This window comes from Rutilus rutilus (assembly GCF_951802725.1).
Source record: "Rutilus rutilus genome assembly, chromosome: 14".
NCBI classification, from domain to species: Eukaryota; Metazoa; Chordata; class Actinopteri; order Cypriniformes; family Leuciscidae; genus Rutilus; species Rutilus rutilus.
This window is the reverse complement of record NC_140219.1, coordinates 35092824-35110342: the sequence shown is the minus strand read 5'-3', so window position 1 is coordinate 35110342 and position 17519 is coordinate 35092824. Positions and strand designations below refer to the sequence as shown.

General features: G+C 41.4%; 1 protein-coding gene across 1 annotated transcript; it reads right to left on the bottom strand.

Moving 5' to 3' along the window:
• Window positions 1–414: 414 nt before the first annotated feature.
• Window positions 415–1402, bottom strand: LOC311304220 (serine protease inhibitor Kazal-type 1-like). Its single transcript, XM_084431124.1, has 4 exons — window positions 1334–1402; window positions 894–919; window positions 707–816; window positions 415–596 (listed from the first exon to the last, which is right to left on the bottom strand). The coding sequence occupies exons 1-4, from the start codon at window positions 1371–1373 to the stop codon at window positions 530–532; spliced, it is 243 nt and encodes an 80-aa protein (XP_084287250.1). The 5' UTR covers window positions 1374–1402; the 3' UTR covers window positions 415–529.
• Between the last annotated feature and the right edge of the window lie 16117 nt (window positions 1403–17519).

The window sequence follows — 17519 nt, the reverse complement described above, 5'->3', positions numbered from 1 at the left end:
CATCATAGACTCAAACAAAACAAGAACAAGTCCTTGGACACACTTATACACTCAACACACATACATTTGAGCATCTGACAACTCTTGTTATATTTCTTATTATGCCTATAAGGCAGAGGTTGATCTTGAGTATATGACTGGATGGCCTGGCCATCGTGGATGAATCTGCTTTATCTTGTGTATAAATATGACCCTTCTTTAATAAAATTGATTGTTATGGTATTACACGGTCTCGGTTTCCAACTGAAAGCGTCGAGGCTGCAGATAGTCTACCTGACAAATAATCTAACAGGAGTAAAAAAAAAAACCAGACCATTTATGATATTCTGCTCTTGATATGGTTTGGGTACCTCCTTACAATATTCACCTGTTTTATTGTGTCTTTCCAAGATTTGAGAGAGAAAACAGAACAGCTTTAATATGCAACATTTATTTATGGATTAAACCATTACACATTCAGGTCATAATGAATGAGACATGAGTAGCTGACTAAAGGTCTGTCAAGCTGAATCATTGGTGCCATCCTGTGTTACTCCTCCAGATCTTCACTCTCACATGGGCCTTCATGCTCGATCAAGATTTCAGTGCCTGATGTCCTAAAAAAGAGAGAGATTAAATTGAAGATTAAAGTTTGAAAGTGACCGACTCTAAACTGTTTTTAAACCTACAGTACTTTATTTTAAAATACATGCATTTTTAAACTCACCTGATGGCAGCACACAGCAAGCATTCATTGTCGTATGTTATTCCATCGGTTCCACACACGGGTTCTAATATCCTTGGGCATGCGTTGCTAGGATAGCGCTCGCAATCAGGCTGGTCACATAAAAAGAAAAAAACCTTGAGTTATTTGCACCTGGAGAAAAGCAATTCTACAGCCTTTATTTACTCACCTCTTTTGCTCCATCAGATATGGCCACTGTTTGAGTCAAGAGGGAAAAACAAGGATTAAAGTTTATCATGATATGGCAAGAGGAAATCAAATAACATACATGCTAACTTCTTGTTGTACCCATGCAATGAAAGTCAATATGGTCTAATGTTTTTTTGTTTTGTTTTTACAAAAACAGAACTTTAGTCTTTGTTTTTTAGTTTTTGTGAACTAAATCACACTTAAAAATGTCTGAATGTCACTTTTTCATTTGTCCTACTTTAGCAATGGTGAATTAAGACTCTAAAGAATGTGCAGACTTTATTGAAACAATCACCTTGATTCATTATTAACCAAATTAGACTGTTGCTGAGTGTCAGTGTGTATCGCAGGTCCTCATGTGGCAAATTACCAACATCCTAATATCAGTTGTTTTGTAAATGAAATGATTATATTACTCACCTAGGACGCAGAGAAGGACGATGATTCCTCGTGCAAACATTGTTGATAAATGTGATAAATGACAGTGATAAAATGATCCGGCTATTTATAGCAATACTGCATATGTCCATCCCACCGATTCATCACTCACTCAGTCACACACACACACACACACACACACGTAGGTTTACTCAACACCTTTAGTTTGAACTGCTTAACTGGGGAACTACTTTCTTCAGAGTTTCTTCAAAGAAAATGTTCTGTGCAAATGTTACACTTATTATCAAATATTTGTTTGCACATTTATCTGTATCGTCCAATCCAAGGCTGTTCATTTTTCATTATTTTTTTTAAAAATATGATGCATAAATATCTGCAACATTTGTATGAGGCACTAATAAAATATACAAAATATATCGTTACTGAGGGATTTCATCACAACATTGCCATGACAATGTGAAAATAAATGTTAGCCTTGGACTTGGATAGCAGTTTTGCATCTTGCCTGACTTTATTCATTTATATTTATATTAGAATTCTTCACATAACGATTGCTAAAATCATATTTAGACATTGGCAGTTTTATAAATAATATTTTGCATAAGAAGAGATGCAGTTGAAACAGTGTGGGAAGTCCTCAAGCTCAACTCACTATTTCATTATTTCCTAAAATCAACAGCAGTATTTGATGTTCTTTAGTGATTATGAGTGATGAATGATCACCCTGAAGTTTAGCACCTTTGCTAAAGTAGGACAAATGGAAATGAAAAAGTGACATTCAGACATTTTTAAGTGTGATTTTAAAGTATAGTTCAAAAAAAGAAAGAAAAAAAGACTAAAGTGTTTCAGACACCGGTTCACACACAAGCGTTCCCCATAGCGTTCTGACGCAGTGTCTCGTTCCCTGTTCTCAGGGAGTATAGGATATAGCCGTAACCTGAGACGGTTTTTAATGCTGTTGTTGTTTTTGTTTTAAAGAAATTAATACTTTTATTCAACAAGGATGCCTTATATTGATCATAAGTGACAGTAAAGAAGACATTTATAATGTTACAAAATCTTTCTATTTCAGATAAATGTTGTTCTTTTGAACTTTCAGATCATCAAAGAATCCTGAAAGAAATTTGTACACAACTGATAATATTGATAATAACAACATTGATAATAATCAGACATTTTTCTTGAGCAGCAAATCATCATATTAGAATTATTCCTGAAGGATCGTGTGACACTGAAGACTGGAGTAATGATGCTGAAAATTCAGCTTTGATCACAGGAATAAATTGCATTTTAAAATGTATTTAAATATTAAATTTAAGATAAATGTTTTCTATTTCACAACATCACTGTTTTTGCTGTATTTTGGATCAAATAAATTCAGCATTGGTGAGCAGAAGAGACTTCTTTTGAACTTTTGAATGGTAGTGTAGGTATTGTGACACATTCTACGCCTGCTGTTTCCATCCTATCACCACTAGAGGTCACCTGTTCACGATTAAGACTTTTTCACTGCACACACAGTTACAGGTTACTTTGGACTACATTTCCCATACTTCATTGCTTTGATTATTTCCACACCTGTAGTCAATATCAGGGACTATAAATTACTGATACATGAGCTCACTGGTTGCGGAGTATTGGTTAACTATTGTGAACTTTACTGAGTGTTCATTTCTGTGTCTGCCTGCCCGTTTTGTGACCTTTCTGTTTTGGATATCTCCCTGTCTGCTGCCTGCCTCTGATACCTCTGCTTTGTCCTTCGACTCTGAGTGTTTGCTGCCTGTCCTGATCATCTGCCTGGTTTTGTACTACTCTCTGCCTGTTTTGAACACATCTCGCTGATTAAAAGCTTTGCACATGGATCCGCACGCCTCTTGCATCTGTCCCACCGTAACAGGTATAAAGTTTTTAAATAAAGTCTTTGTGTAAAGAGAATACATAGTCAGACTTTTAACTTAAACTTGATTTTGTGAAAACAATACATTCAATCATTAAGTTTCCTCAGTCATTCTCTATAGTTCCCTGTCACATTCCTCATGATATTCCCAGGGGAGGGTCTTTGTCTCTTCAGGTGTGAATCACAGCATTATTCATGATGATTCACGCCCTCCCCGCATACAGCCATTCTGACAATAAGTGTCTTACAAAAGTTAAATGACTATATTGCTTTGTATGAAGGAGTGCTCACAGCGTGTCCTAACTACACGCGACGCTGCGACACGCGGTTAAAGGTTCTTCTCCATGTTAATCAGAGTTTTTGTCCTATCCAGCCGCAACGGCGACACGTGACGATTCTATTTTAGAAACGGTTTCTATTTCTCTGCGACGTCGCGCTGGAACTACAAACACAAAGTGTGGCGATGATAATCTCAGGTACTGTTTATGTGCTTTATTTAATGTTAAAAGCGTGTAATGTGACTTTGAATATCATTTAGTGCTCCAGCTTTGAGGCTGTAAAAGCAACAATGGATAATTCACCTCAGATCCTGAAATGAAACAAATGGAAACAAGAACGTTCTTCAAACTGTGAACAAACAAGTGTATTATTTGACAAAGATTGTTTTAGTAACTCAGTAGCATATGTCTTTTTAATAATGTTTAAAAACTGTGGGTTTTGATTGATTTTGACGCATCTCGCAGTCGCGTCGCGTCTAGTGTGGACAGACAAATTATTTGTCGCTGGAATCTTATCGCATCGCGTCTGGTTAGGACACGGTGTCAGGATGGTTTTCACATTGTTTTGAAGAAAAAACTCTAGGCAACAAGATCCAGTTTTGAAAAGCCTTGTGAACAAATGTTTAGGCTACTATGTGTTATATGGCCTAATTTCAGTGACTTACTTTTTTTTTTAATCCATGCATAAACGTTATTTTCTCAAAACCACAAATTTTGATGTATATGTTGCTCATATATTACTGTAGCCCTGTTTGTGCTGTCTAATCAGACTTTAGCCATTAATATGTTTTTAAGCAACTGAAAAAAGCACAAATGTCAGGGTATGTCAAAACATATTCAGGGCCCCAAAATACCCTTAGGGCCGAGAGGGTTAAACAACTCTTCTTGATGGGTCGCTAGTTTTTGAATAATCCCACTACTTGAAGCTAAGGCTGGCACATTCTTTTCACCTTCCTCTGACCAGGTAATCGCCACTTCAATCACATCCTTGAAAGATATACCCCTCTGTTCCATACTGGTCCTTTTCAGACAAACCCAAAACCAGTTCCTCCAGAACAACTTCTGGTTGAGGTACAATTGTGGTCCCTTTTCAAAACCCTCTCCAACTTTTCCTGAAGAGCATAAGTATATGCCTTAACCGTCTCTCCTGGTCTCTGAGTGGTTTTGTAAAACTCCCTCAGTAGAGTACCAACTGGTGTTCTGTCGCCGTACGTGTCAAGGAGCTCCTCAAATATAATTTCTGGATCATTTTCCGTTTCACCCAGTATCAACTTTACAGTTAGCTTCCCCTTTAAGGTGCTGTTTAAGAAGTTCAACTTGATCATCCTCGGGTATGCGGGACAAGAGGAAGGTGGATCTCGCTTGATCAATCCATTTCTCCACATCTTGTTCCCCTGATATACAACTGAAATCAGAAAGCTTTCTCTCTCGAGGGATATAAATGGCTGGGGTTACTTTTCTGTGGCAGCTTTTGCTAATGCCAAGGCCTCACGTTGACCTTCTCTGGCTAGTAGCAAAGCTTCACCTTGTTCTTGCCATGTTTTGTTAAGTAAATCCACTTCTTTCTGTAAATCTTCCATTTTTCAAAGTACTTAGTCCCCACTTACTTACATAACAGGCAAAAATTAATCCTATTCGCGTTTGCCAATTGTAACGGGTACTTATGCCCGTCTGACAGGGGTTAAATGTCCTGTGGCTCCTTGCCTCCAAATTCAATACACGCCGTACTATTCTCTCCCTCTGCTGTCACATATCTCATTTCCATATTTAAAAGGTTTTAATTAATTAACCTGTACTTATTACTATAGAGTTACAGGTAGGGTTTGCTTTTGGGGTTAGTTTTCTTGTAATTATGTATAATTTACTGTTATTATTGTAGTAAATGTAAATGTAAACGTGTAACTATGTCACCTTAAAATAAAGTTATACCAAGTTTCTTTCTTCTGCTGAACACAAAAGAAGATATTTTGAAGAACGTCTGTAATCGAACAGTTGACGTTAGCCATTGACTAGTAGCCGCCAACTCTGGTTTTTAGTGGTGCTTACTGTGTGTTTCCTGCACAGGGTGTGTTAATATTTTCTTATTTCTCAAACTTTTGACTGTTCTTGTGTAAGACTGCAATTGTGTAACTTCTTTCCGTTATGTTATCTGCACATCATAGACACACCTAGACAAAACAAGAACAAGGCCTTGGACACACTTATACTCTCGCATATCTGACCTCTCTTACGTGTTATTATATTTCTTACTATGCCATATATGGCATACATGTTTGATTAGTTGTTTGTCAGCCAGTGGCGAGGCCACATAAGGGCCAGAGTGGCAATCAAAGGTTTCAGAATGTTCTGGAAATTACTGCAAAATAATCATGTCTGTTGTGTGTATAATTTTTTAACGTGTTTTATTACAAATACATATAACATAATGTTTTTATTTTATCTCTATGAATGCTCGTCCATGATTCACACTGATAATACTGTGCCGTTTGTTTCATTTTTTGATTAATTATTTATTCTACCCTTTCAGTCAACGGTTCTTAAAGGAGCCTTTTTTCTCAGATTGAAGAACATTTTACAATTCTAAAGAAAATGTTTTTCCACTATAAAATGTTTTCCACTATGCCTTTTTTGGAATAGAAAGTTTCCATCAATGTCAATAAAGAACCTTTACTTTTAAGAGTGTAGCCCTACTGTTGACAAGAGAGATCAGGCAATTTTGTATTTGATAATGACATTAAAGGAACACGCCGACTTTTTGGGACTTTAGCTTATTCACCGTATCCCCCAGAGTTAGATAAGGCCATACTTTTCATCTCCGTGCGTGCTGTAACTCTGTCTGACGCACCCACCGCTAGCCTAGCTTAGCACAAAGACGGGAGGTAAACGGCTCCAGCTAGCATACTGCTCCCAATAAGTGACAAAATAACGCCAACATTTTCCTATTTACATGCTGAGCTTTCTCAAGAACCAATGAGGTTCATTCTCGTGTTACGCAGCAAGTCTGAGCTTTTTCAAGGACCAATGATGTTCATTCTCGTGTTATGTAGCACGTCTGAGCTTTCTCCAGGACCACTGAGGCTCATTCTTGTGTGTTACACAGCATGTTTGAACTTCAGCAAGAACCATTTTGAATTATACCGAACATGTATAGTGTTGAATGATAATTGTTCACATCAAGAGTTTTGGGTAAATTTCAGGTGATCTTCGCATGAGAGAGAGAAGAGATGGGGGAAGAGGAGGTGAAGGGAAGGAGATGTAGATTAAGACGATGCTGAGGTGATTGACTCAGTGTTATTGCGTCTTGGGTGGGGATGCTCAATTTGCAAGAGAGAGTTCAAATGTTAATTTCCTTGCTCTGCATCTTTTAGTTTTTCCAGTCCTACACCAGCATTTGACCTCGGGTCAAAGGCAGTAAAAGACCCTGGACAGATGGCCAGTCCATCACAGGGATGACACACTCACACCTAAAATCTCCAATTCACCTGTCCTGTATGTCTCTGGATTGTGGGGTAAACCCAGAGGAAACCAGCATCTTTCTTTTAAAGGTGAACTAAGTAACTTTTTTATCTTAACCGAACAGCTTCGGAGTCATTGGAATGGTTATATGACCGTTTTCGGGTTGAATGGTGGTCTTCTCGCACCCCTCGAGCGCCTGTGAGACGAAAAACCACCCTTGCAACTTTGGGCCGGCGGGCCGCAGCAACAGGAAGTATCGCGTGATATCAGGTCTCACGATGTAACAAACTGCTTTACGGCACTGCACACATATACTATCTAAACATTTATATGCTAGCCTTCTGTGTATTATACATACCTCAGTGGACATGGCTCCGTGCGTTCGCCGGGTTCTTTGAAAACAAATGCACATGACCAGCGGGAGAAGATGGGACGAGCCAACGAGTTTTGACGACAGTGTTGTCAAATATCTATTCCGAAGCTGTAGGGGGAGCCCTATAGAGAAACCCGCGAGCAAAAAGCGAAAAAACAGCGAAGAAATCGGCAAAGCTGCATAATGCAGCTTTAAAAAAAAGAAAAGAAACGACAACAAAAAAATATTTGGCAGCTAACAAAAAAACTAACTTCCCTACAAACCAAATAAAAGAAACAACATACAATGACATATCTCCTTATTTAACCAATAAACAGGAGAAAAAGTGATGGACTTTAGGCCTACAAAAGCTTCTCCCCCCTCGACTTCTCAAATAATTAAGAAGGAATATGATCAACGGGACACTGATGTTTTCACATAATGGGCAAACTGTGTCAAAAGTGTCTAACAGCACTCAGTTAAACACAAAGAAGAGCACAGAAATCACCATCTATCACACAGCACAGCAACAGTCAGTCAAGAGCAATGAAAGAGACAGAGAGCTTCATCCAGAGGAATTTACAGTCCGGGTCTCTTCTCTAGGCCAACAACCAACAGCCTTGCATTACGTCCAGGACCAATCCTAAAGGAGGAAGAGGAGACCGCAGAAACAACAACAGAACCAACACAGCTGCATTCTGTCACGGACGTAACAAAGAAATACTGATTTATGTGAGAAACCATTCAAACTTTAAAGATAAGTTCATCATTTATGCATTTCTGCCTGTTGTTAGCGTTTTTCTAGATCAGTGTGTTATGAATGACATGTATGTTTTCTGAATGAGAATTGTTGCCAGTGTTATGGTGGAACGAGCTTATTTTGAGACATATATGAGTGAGTTTTGGAGGTGAGATGAACTGTTTGGCCAAGATTCATGTTGCTAATGCAGACTGTATGAAGAGTTTTGAAAATGTGGCTTCAGTATTGAAAAATGCTTTTTAAATAAATCAATAATAACATCTAAGCCTCGTCATTTTCACCACCTTTATTATATTAAAACTTATGAAAGTATTGGAGAGATGTGCAATGATTGGTGGGTAAGTTTTCCTCTCCAGTTCCTGTGAAGTGATGTATGGATGTTCCCGTATTCCCTGAGCTGTTTGCAGGGCCTTCACACGGGTCTTTATCGCTCCCTTCAGATTGAAACATCACTTGAGATGGTATGGGCAGTATTTTAATTACATGTATTTGAAATACTCATTTAATTACTTTTGAGTATTTTGTACTTTTTTTTCCCTTAAATAATATATTAATACTATAATTTGTACACTTCACATGGCACTTATGGTCGAATGGAACGCACTTGAGGTTCTCTTACGAGAGGTTCTCTCGTATTACATAAGTTGCCTACGGGGTAAAGTTGTCTTTTCTCAAGATCTGAAGCCAAAAAATTATCCTTAATTTTGTATTTATTGTCAACGCAGTGCGGCAGCCAGCAGACCATAGCAGGCTGTATAAGCGTGCTCATTGGCTGCCCTGCGGCAACTGCAGCAGCCTACCAGTGAGCCCTGCATGATGTCACGCTCAATGAGGGCACTTCGCGCCCTCCACGTGCCTCAGCCCGCCAGAATGGGTGTGGCTAGCGTGTATAAAAGAGGGGCTCACAGGCTGAAATTCAGATTTTTCATGTCTTCAGCGAAGCTCTTCGCATCGCTGGACTCTGAGAGAAGCCGCCGCCGTTGAAACAAGCGACCAGTAAGCTTAGGACAGCGTCTGAGGAAGCCGGTCGTCTTCGCCGCCTTCAGCCATCCGTGCCTGCTACGCTATCCGGCGTCATATATCCTTTTTCTGCTGTGTGTGTTCGCCGCTGCGACACACACTCTTCTTCTAAAAGAGAAATTTCCAACGAGGCGTTGTTTCAAATGCCTCGCACCATTCACTTCCCGCTCTCTCCCTCTGTTCGAGCCGCGCAAACTGCGCCGTTCGCAAGGGATATCAGAAGCTGACGGTCACGGGGCTAGCCGTGACCGTCCCAAGAAAACTACCCAACCCTCGCGCGTCGCTGGAAATATCAATATTGCCGTAAACGAGCCTGTTATATTACATGCACGCCTGCAAACAAACGCAGACGCAAACATCTGCGAGATCTGAAGCCAAAAAATTATCCTTAATTTTGTATTTATTGTCAACGCAGTGCGGCAGCCAGCAGACCATAGCAGGCTGTATAAGCGTGCTCATTGGCTGCCCTGCGGCAACTGCAGCAGCCTACCAGTGAGCCCTGCATGACGTCACGCCCAATGATGTTCGCGTGAGTCACTCACCGGCGAAAGGAGGAAAGAGAGTGTTAGTCCCGCCGAGGCCGGAAACAACCTCCATTTCTCACACATTTCTCAGTCCCCTCTCAAGTTCAGGCGACTGGAAATATCAATATTGCAGTAAACGAGCCTGTTATAATACATGCACGCCTGCAAACAAACGCCAACACAGAACATGACGCTCTCTTATATGCTCGCGCTAACTGAAAGCTTATGTGTTTCCCCCCTGTGGCTCAGTGGCAAAATCTTAGGCTTTCGCGCCAGAGACCTGTGTTCGAATCCTGGCTCTGGCAGCAGATAAAAATGATGCTACAGAAAATGAACCCGCCTCTCGCACCCTCCCGCTCTCGGGATGGTGCTCGAGTATTTATGAGCGTCTAAACATATGAGCCTTCAAAGCACTTCGCTCTGTCAGTACCCTTAAGAAGGCAACTGCAGATGTGTTTTTTGCAGCCAACGAGCGCGTTGTACAACCTGCTCGCCTGCACCCAAACACTGTTTCTACGGCAACCCAGAGAAATCTCATAAGAGTACAGTTCTGGTTATCCGGCTCACGCCGATGGTGTCTTGAGTGTAGAAAATGTGCCCGCTTCCCAGTGTTCACCCCTACACACAAGCACGGTTCCCCCTGTGTCATTCACTCATGCAGAGCCCACTCTAGAGCTGGCATATGCCGCTCAAGTGTTGAATGTAGAAATGTGCTCACAAAACAGTGCCCACACCTACACACTGCCTGCTCTGCTACACTTTTATCCCAGGGGACAAAACCTATAAAGCTGACACACACCGGCTATGTGTAAGTCTTGTGTCCGCCCGTGAGCTCCCACGCTTACTGATAAACACAACACATCCGCTTTGTCAGTCCTCTTAAGAAAGGCTACTGCAGAAGTGTATTTGGCAGCCAACGAGCTGGGAATACTACCCGCTCGCCTGCACGCAACCGCCGTTTTCACGATGACCCCGAGAAATCTCAAAAGGAGTGTAATGCCTGGGTATCCGGTTCACTCCGTTAGTGTTTTAAGTGTAGAAAATGTGCCCACGTTCCTGTGTTCACCCCTACACACAAGCACTATAAACCCCGTGTCTCGCACAGAGCCCACTCTCTAAAGCGGACAAAATCCGCTCGAGTGTTAGATGTAGGTCACGCGTCCACAACCCCGTGCCCGCACCTACTCACTGCCCGCTCTGTTACACGGCCACTTCCTACCGGTCATATCACAAATGTAAGTCCTGTGCCCGCCCTCGAGCGCTCACACATACTGACAAACACTTTACCCCCGGCGCCGCTCTCGCGCTCCGTTCCTCGCACAATATGTTCCCCGTCCAATGCCACCGGGACATCGTGTGTAAAACGGCCAGCCATCGCTGTCTGCGAGCCGCCGTATTCAAGCACCGAGAGTGCGTGCACTTCGCCCGCGCCTCCGAATCAGGTTCTCGAGCCCGCGGAATGTGGCAATCGGAGCCCGGAGGCCATTCTGCCCCTAGCCGTACATGCGAAAGTGTGGGAAGCTATTCCAGGTGCGTCAGAATGGGTGCTGAGCACAGTAAGAGAGGGCTATTCATTGCAGTTCGCTCGCCGCCCCCCGCGCTTTCAAGTGCGAACCGAGACGAGAGTGAATGGGGAAGTAGCACACCTACTTCGTGCAGGAATAGCGAAACTTCTGTGAAAAGGGGCCATAGAACCGGTACCCCCTTCTCTGAGCGAGTCAGGCTTTTACAGCCGTTACTTCCTCGTGCCCAAGAAGGACGGAGCTCTCAGACCGATTTTAGATCTGAGATATTTGAACAAAGCTCTTATGAAAAGACCGTTAAAAATGCTCACAACCAGACAGATCCTCGCGCAGATTCACCCGAGGGACTGGTTTATTTCCCCTCAATTGTACTGTACTGTACTGTATTTTATTTTTTATTTTTCTAAACTGTTTTATTCTTATTTCTTTTTATTATTTTAATTTCTTCTATGTAAAGCACTTTGAATTGCCATTGTGTATGAAATGTGCTATATAAATAAACTTGCCTTGCCTTGCCTTGCCTTGCCTTGCCTTGCCTCGATCTGAAAGACGCTTACTTTCAGATCCAGATAATACCCCGTCACAGGCCATTCTTGAGATTTGCCTTTGACGGTCGGGTATATCAGTACACCGTCCTGCCGTTCGGCCTGTCTTTAGCACTCCGTACATTCAGGAAGTGCATGGACACGGCTCTCGCTCCCCTGAGAGGTCAGGGCATGCGGATTTTGAACTATTTGGACGATTGGCTGATTCTAGCACAGTCAGAGGAAGAACTTATCTCTCACAGAACAGTGCTTCTCAGCCACCTGGAAAGCCTGGGTCTCACGGTCAACTGGACCAAGAGCTCATTACTGCCCAGTCAGTCAACCTCTTTTCTGGGTTTGGAACTAGACTCTGTGGCAATGACGGCCCGGCTGTCGACACAGCGCGCGCGCCGTATCCGACGCCTGGCCGCGTCTTTCCAGTTGGGCAGCGCCATACCTCTAAAAACATTTCAGAGGATGCTGGGTTGTATGGCATCAGCTGCAGCAGTGCTTCAGCTGGGTCTACTGTGTATGCGCCCGCTACAACGCTGGTTGAACGCTCGAGTGCCTCACCAAGCCTGGGCGTCCGGCGGTATACGAATCAGAGTGACTCAGAGCTGCGTTTCAGCACTGAGACCCTGGTTAGCGGCCGACTGGTACCAGCGGGGAGTGACAATGGGAGCCGTCTCGCACCGAAAAGCTATCTCGACGGACGCATCCAACTTGTTGGATGGGTTGGGGCGCTCTTTTCGAGGGCAAACCAGTCTTTAGCCTGTGGTCAGACCAGGAGAAATGCCTCCACATAAACTGTTTGGAGATGATAGCGGTCGAGAACGCGCTCAAGCGCTTCCTCCCACATATACGGGACCACCATGTGCTAGTCCGCTCGGACAACATGTCCGTGGTGTCCTACGTGAACCGACAGGGCGGTGTCAGATCCAGGAATCTCTGCAAACTGACAGAACACCTTCTCGTGTGGGCTCATCACTCGTTGCGCTCGCTGAGAGCCGCGCACGTGCCGGGCCACCTGAATGTCGGCCCAGACAGACTGTCCAGAGACAACATTCCCCCGGGAGAATGGTCCCTGCACCCCCAGACAGTCCAGCTACTGTGGCGCCTGTTCGGCTGGGCGGAAGTCAACCTTTTTGCGTCAAAAGACAACGCTCACTGCCCGACGTTTTTCTCAAAGAGCGCAAACCTGGGCCCAAACCTGGCCCAGCCGCCCGCTGTATGCTTTCCCTCCGATCTCGCTGTTACCACAGGTAATCAAGAGGATCAGGGAAACGTGCCACTCAGTGCTCCTCATAGCCCTGCGTTGGGAGAACCAAATCTGGTACCCAGAGCTAGTGAGGCTGTCGCACTCAGCCCCATGGCCGATCCCGGTGAGGAAAGATCTTATCTCTCAAGCCGGTGGATCAATCTGGCATCCCCATCCAGAGCGCTGGTCTCTGCATGCGTGGATAATCAACAGATACCCGTTGATTTGCCAGAAGGGGTCGTAAACACGATCACGCAGTCTAGAGCTCCTTCCACGAGAAGGCTCTACGCGTCTAAATGGTCAGTGTTCTCTAAATGGTGCGCTACTAAGAGTCTGGATCCACACACATGTGGGGTTTCACGGGTGCTCTCCTTCCTACAAGAGCTGTTGGACAAGGGCAGGTCCCCCTCCACGCTCAAAGTGTATGTTGCGGCTATTGCAGCGTTCGCGGAGACGACGTGCAGCCGTGCAATAGGAAGGAACGAGCTTATCATCCGCTTCCTTAGAGGAGCCAGGAGGATGAACCCCCCGCGGCCCCCCTCGGTTCCTATTTGGGCTCCTTTCTCTGGTCCTAGAGGCCCTGAAAGCGTTTCCCTTTGAACCGCTAGAATCTGTGGATCTGAAATACCTTTCGCTCAAAGCCGTTTTTCTGACAGCTCTGTCGTCAGTAAAACGCGTGGGGGATCTACACGCACTGTCTGTTAGCCCCGCATGTCTCGAGTTCGGACCAAATGACTCCAAAGTCACACGCTCCGCCGCCTTCAGGCGTTCTGAGCAGCTCTTTGTTTCGTTTGGTGGGCGCACCAGGGGTCTCGCTGCCTCGAAACAGAGCCTGTCCAGATGGATAGTGGACGCTATTGCAGCAGCTTATGCGTCCAAACACCTGCAGTGCCCTTTGGGCATCAGAGCCCATTCCATAGAGGCATGGCCTCATCGTGGGCTTGGTCCAGCGGGATTTCTATTCACGACATTTGTATGGCAGCAGGCTGGGCCACCCCCTCTACATTCGTGAGATTTTATAACCTGGAAGTTCCCGCCTTGCAGGTTAAACTGTTATCAGTTTAAGTGATATGTATGTTCTGCCCAGTCGTTCATGTGCAGACTACTTTCGTGTACTACTAGCTTGTCTGGTGAGCTGCACTAAGGGATGAGATTCTCTATATACAGACCGGTGGAGCCACTCTGTATTTTCCCCATCACGCGCTTGTGCACTGGTGCTGGCCGCCTATTCTCCACTCAGCTGCGCTAGGGGTTATACTCTCTATACATAGACTGGCGAAGCCGCTTTATATTCTCCCTATGATGTGCTTATGTACTGTCCCTTACGAAAAAAAAGTATACTTCAAGTTCATTTTATGAAGTATACTTGAGTAATGTTCAAGTATATTTTTAAGTATACTTTATGTATTAAGTATACTAATGTCAATATGTACTAGTAGTAAACTTGTAAGTGTACTATTTTAATACCGCTTGGGACTAAATTGGCCCACTTGAAGTATATAAAAGTATATGTTTACGTGTACTATAAGTGTACTATAAGTGTAACAGTAGTAAACTTTAAGTGCACAACTAGTTCATAATTATGTTTCTCATTTGTACTGCAAGTGAACTTATGAGTATACTAGTAGTTTACTACTTTAATACTTGTAGCAACTTTGAAGTATACTCTCAGTAAACTACTAGTTTAGTAGTTTTATTCTACAAGTTTTCTTTTAATGTACTCTCAGTAAACTACTAGTTTAGTAGTTTTATACTACAAGTTTTCTTTAAGTGAACTTAATATATAAATGGTAAACTATAAGTATGATGTTAAGTTCACTTAAAGAAAACTTGTAGTATAAAACTACTAAACTAGTAGTTTACTGAGAGTACACTAAAAGAGTAAAAATAGGCCTAATATATAAATGGTAAACTTCTAAGTATGATGTTAAGTGAACTTAACATTATACTTATAGTTTACTATTTATAAACATTTTTTGCAGTTGCAGTAGGCCTATACTACTATGTTCAAATGTTATTTTTTATACTTGAAAAATACCTTTAACTCTACTTTAATTTTAAAAACATTTTATTAGCTTCATGCATCCTTTTTTATCAACACTTGAATGTCAGTAAGTTTCATAAAGAAAGGCAACATTTTGTTAAAATGTTGAGAAAATTGTTGAGAAAATCACATTTTTGTCAAAGACTACGCCTTGATCAGATCCAGAACGATGATCAAAACACAGATGAAGTAGATCGAGTCCAACACCCGCAAAGCTTCACAGTCGTTCTCTCTTCATGGGTTAGGCCTACGCTTCATTTCATTGCTCTGTTCAGTGTTTGATGATCACGTTATTTTACATTTGAGTGAGCAATCTTCTATCACATGTTTCAGCTTCTTCTTCTCCTGTGTTTTGATCCGGAGATTCTGTACTAGAAGATGTGTCATAGCGCCCCCTACCGTATACCAGTGAAAACATGAATAGCTGGAAAATTCAGTCAATGGTGGGGAAAAGTTTAATTAAAGTAAATATGTACACTACCAGTGGACTAGCCTACACAAAAATTCAGATACGCAGAATTAGAAACATATCTGTTTTATATCAATATTTTAATCAATATTTTCAAACAAAGTTTCATAAGACTGTATATGAAAAACGATGTAAAAAAGTATATTTATAGGCTACTCGATCAAAAGAGTTAACACAACTACAAGCCAAGTATACTTTGAATAATTAAAATTTTAAGTATATCTCGATCAAAAGATTGAGTACAAGTATTGGCCAAATATACTTGGACTTTTCTCTCAGTATAAGTCAAGTACACTTAAGTGTAATTAAGTATATTTTTGAGAAGTATATAAAATGTAGACTGAAAGTATGCTTTCTTCTTTTTAGTTTAAAAGTATACTTATAGAACACTTAATAAACTTATTTTCCATGCTTAATTTATTTGCGCTATAAGCTCTTCCACCCGAAAGTTTGTTACTATATAAAGCTGAACATGTTAGGCTAGTTTATAAGACGGTGTGTAATATTATGTTTTAAAAAAAAGTATTTAATAAGCTACTCAATCAAAATAGTAAACACAAGTACAAGCCAAGAATACTTAGAATACTTAATTATACTTTTAAGTATATCTCGATCAACAAGTATAGTCCAGTAGTTGATATGATACAGCACCTGTCAAAAAATGATTGATTGACAGGTGCCCCGCCCCTTCCGGTGACATGTCCCGCCCCTTTTGGCATAGGATCAAAGAAGATTAGATGAGATCAAAGGAGAACAAAGGGCCTTTGAAGTGTTTTTGACAGCTAGTTTTGATTTTTGATTGACAGGTTGACAGTTAGTATGACTTTTGATTGACAGGTTGACAGTTAGTATGACTTTTGATTGACAGTTAGTTTCGGGTTTTGAAGTATTTTGATATGGACAGAAAGTGTTATAATAATTATGTCATGGCTATGACAGCTAGTTTTAATTGTTTGATGCCTTTTGATATTGACATAAGGTTTTGAAGCCTTTTGATATTGACAGTTAGTCTGTGTGTGCGTGTGTTTTTGAAGTTGGTATCACAGGATTCTCCTCCCTACATATCCCTTAGCTTATCCGGGTTGTAATGTGAAAACTGATAAGGATAAACTGTGGAAGTTTATCTCACACAAACGTTGAAAAACCATTCAGTTCTTTTAAAACAATATAATTGAAATGTTTATAAAGAACTTAATAAAACCTCACACCAAAAGTTTAAATAAAATGAGAGTCACAAAAAAAAGTCTCTCAAAGCACCGTCTCAAAACATAAGAAGCGCTCGTGTCTCTCTCTCTGTGTGTGTGTGTGTGTGTGTGTCACGGGATTCCCCCTGCCACCCTTTGCATTTGAGCTCTGACATCTGAAACGTACTGTTCAGACACTGTGATTAAACAATTTCATACAAAAAAACATTCTATCCTTTAAAATAATTATCGTGCCAATTAAACTAAAGTTGAAAAACCTTACTGTTCTCATGCTAATTTAACTAAGGTTGAAAAAACTATGGAAGTTTATCTCACACAAATGTTGAAAAGCCATTCAGTTCTTTTAAAAGAATATAAATAATATAAAATAAAGATCTTACTAAAACCTCACTCAAAAAGTTTAAATAAAATGGAGTCACAAAAGATCACAGAGTGTTTACTGAAGCGCCTCTCCAGCACAGCCCCGGCCTGAGTGGTGCGCGCGCCCTCCGCATTCTGACATCCCCCTCCTTCTGCTCCTCCACATTCCAGAGCACAGTGACTGTGAGAAACAGAGATTTTATAAAATAATGTATATTTCACACAAATAATATAATATTCAATAATATAAAATAACATCTTACTGAAACCAATTCTTTCAGTTTTAGATAAACAAAAGAATAAAAAATCATCTTACATAAAACATTCTGTTCTTTAAAAGAATATAAATAAAGATCTTACTAAAACCTCACACAAAAAGTTGAAATAAATGAAGAACTATCCAGTTTAAATAAAATGGATTCACAAAAAAAAATTGCAATGAGTTAAATGTTTATAGAGTTGAAGAAAAAACATAGGCCTACATGTTATGAAACAATCAGTTAAATGTTCAGAGAGTTGAAGAAAAAACATACAGCT

What these genes read in the sequence shown, in the direction of transcription:
- LOC311304220 (XM_084431124.1), bottom strand. Translation starts at nt 1,373, where the DNA reads ATGTTTGCACGAGGAATCATCGTCCTTCTCTGCGTCCTAG. An exon ending in CGTCCTTCTCTGCGTCCTAG is followed by an intron (nt 920 to 1,333) that starts GTGAGTAATATA and finishes TGACTCAAACAG; the next exon opens with TGGCCATATCTGATGGAGCA. An exon ending in TATCTGATGGAGCAAAAGAG is followed by an intron (nt 817 to 893) that starts GTGAGTAAATAA and finishes TTATGTGACCAG; the next exon opens with CCTGATTGCGAGCGCTATCC.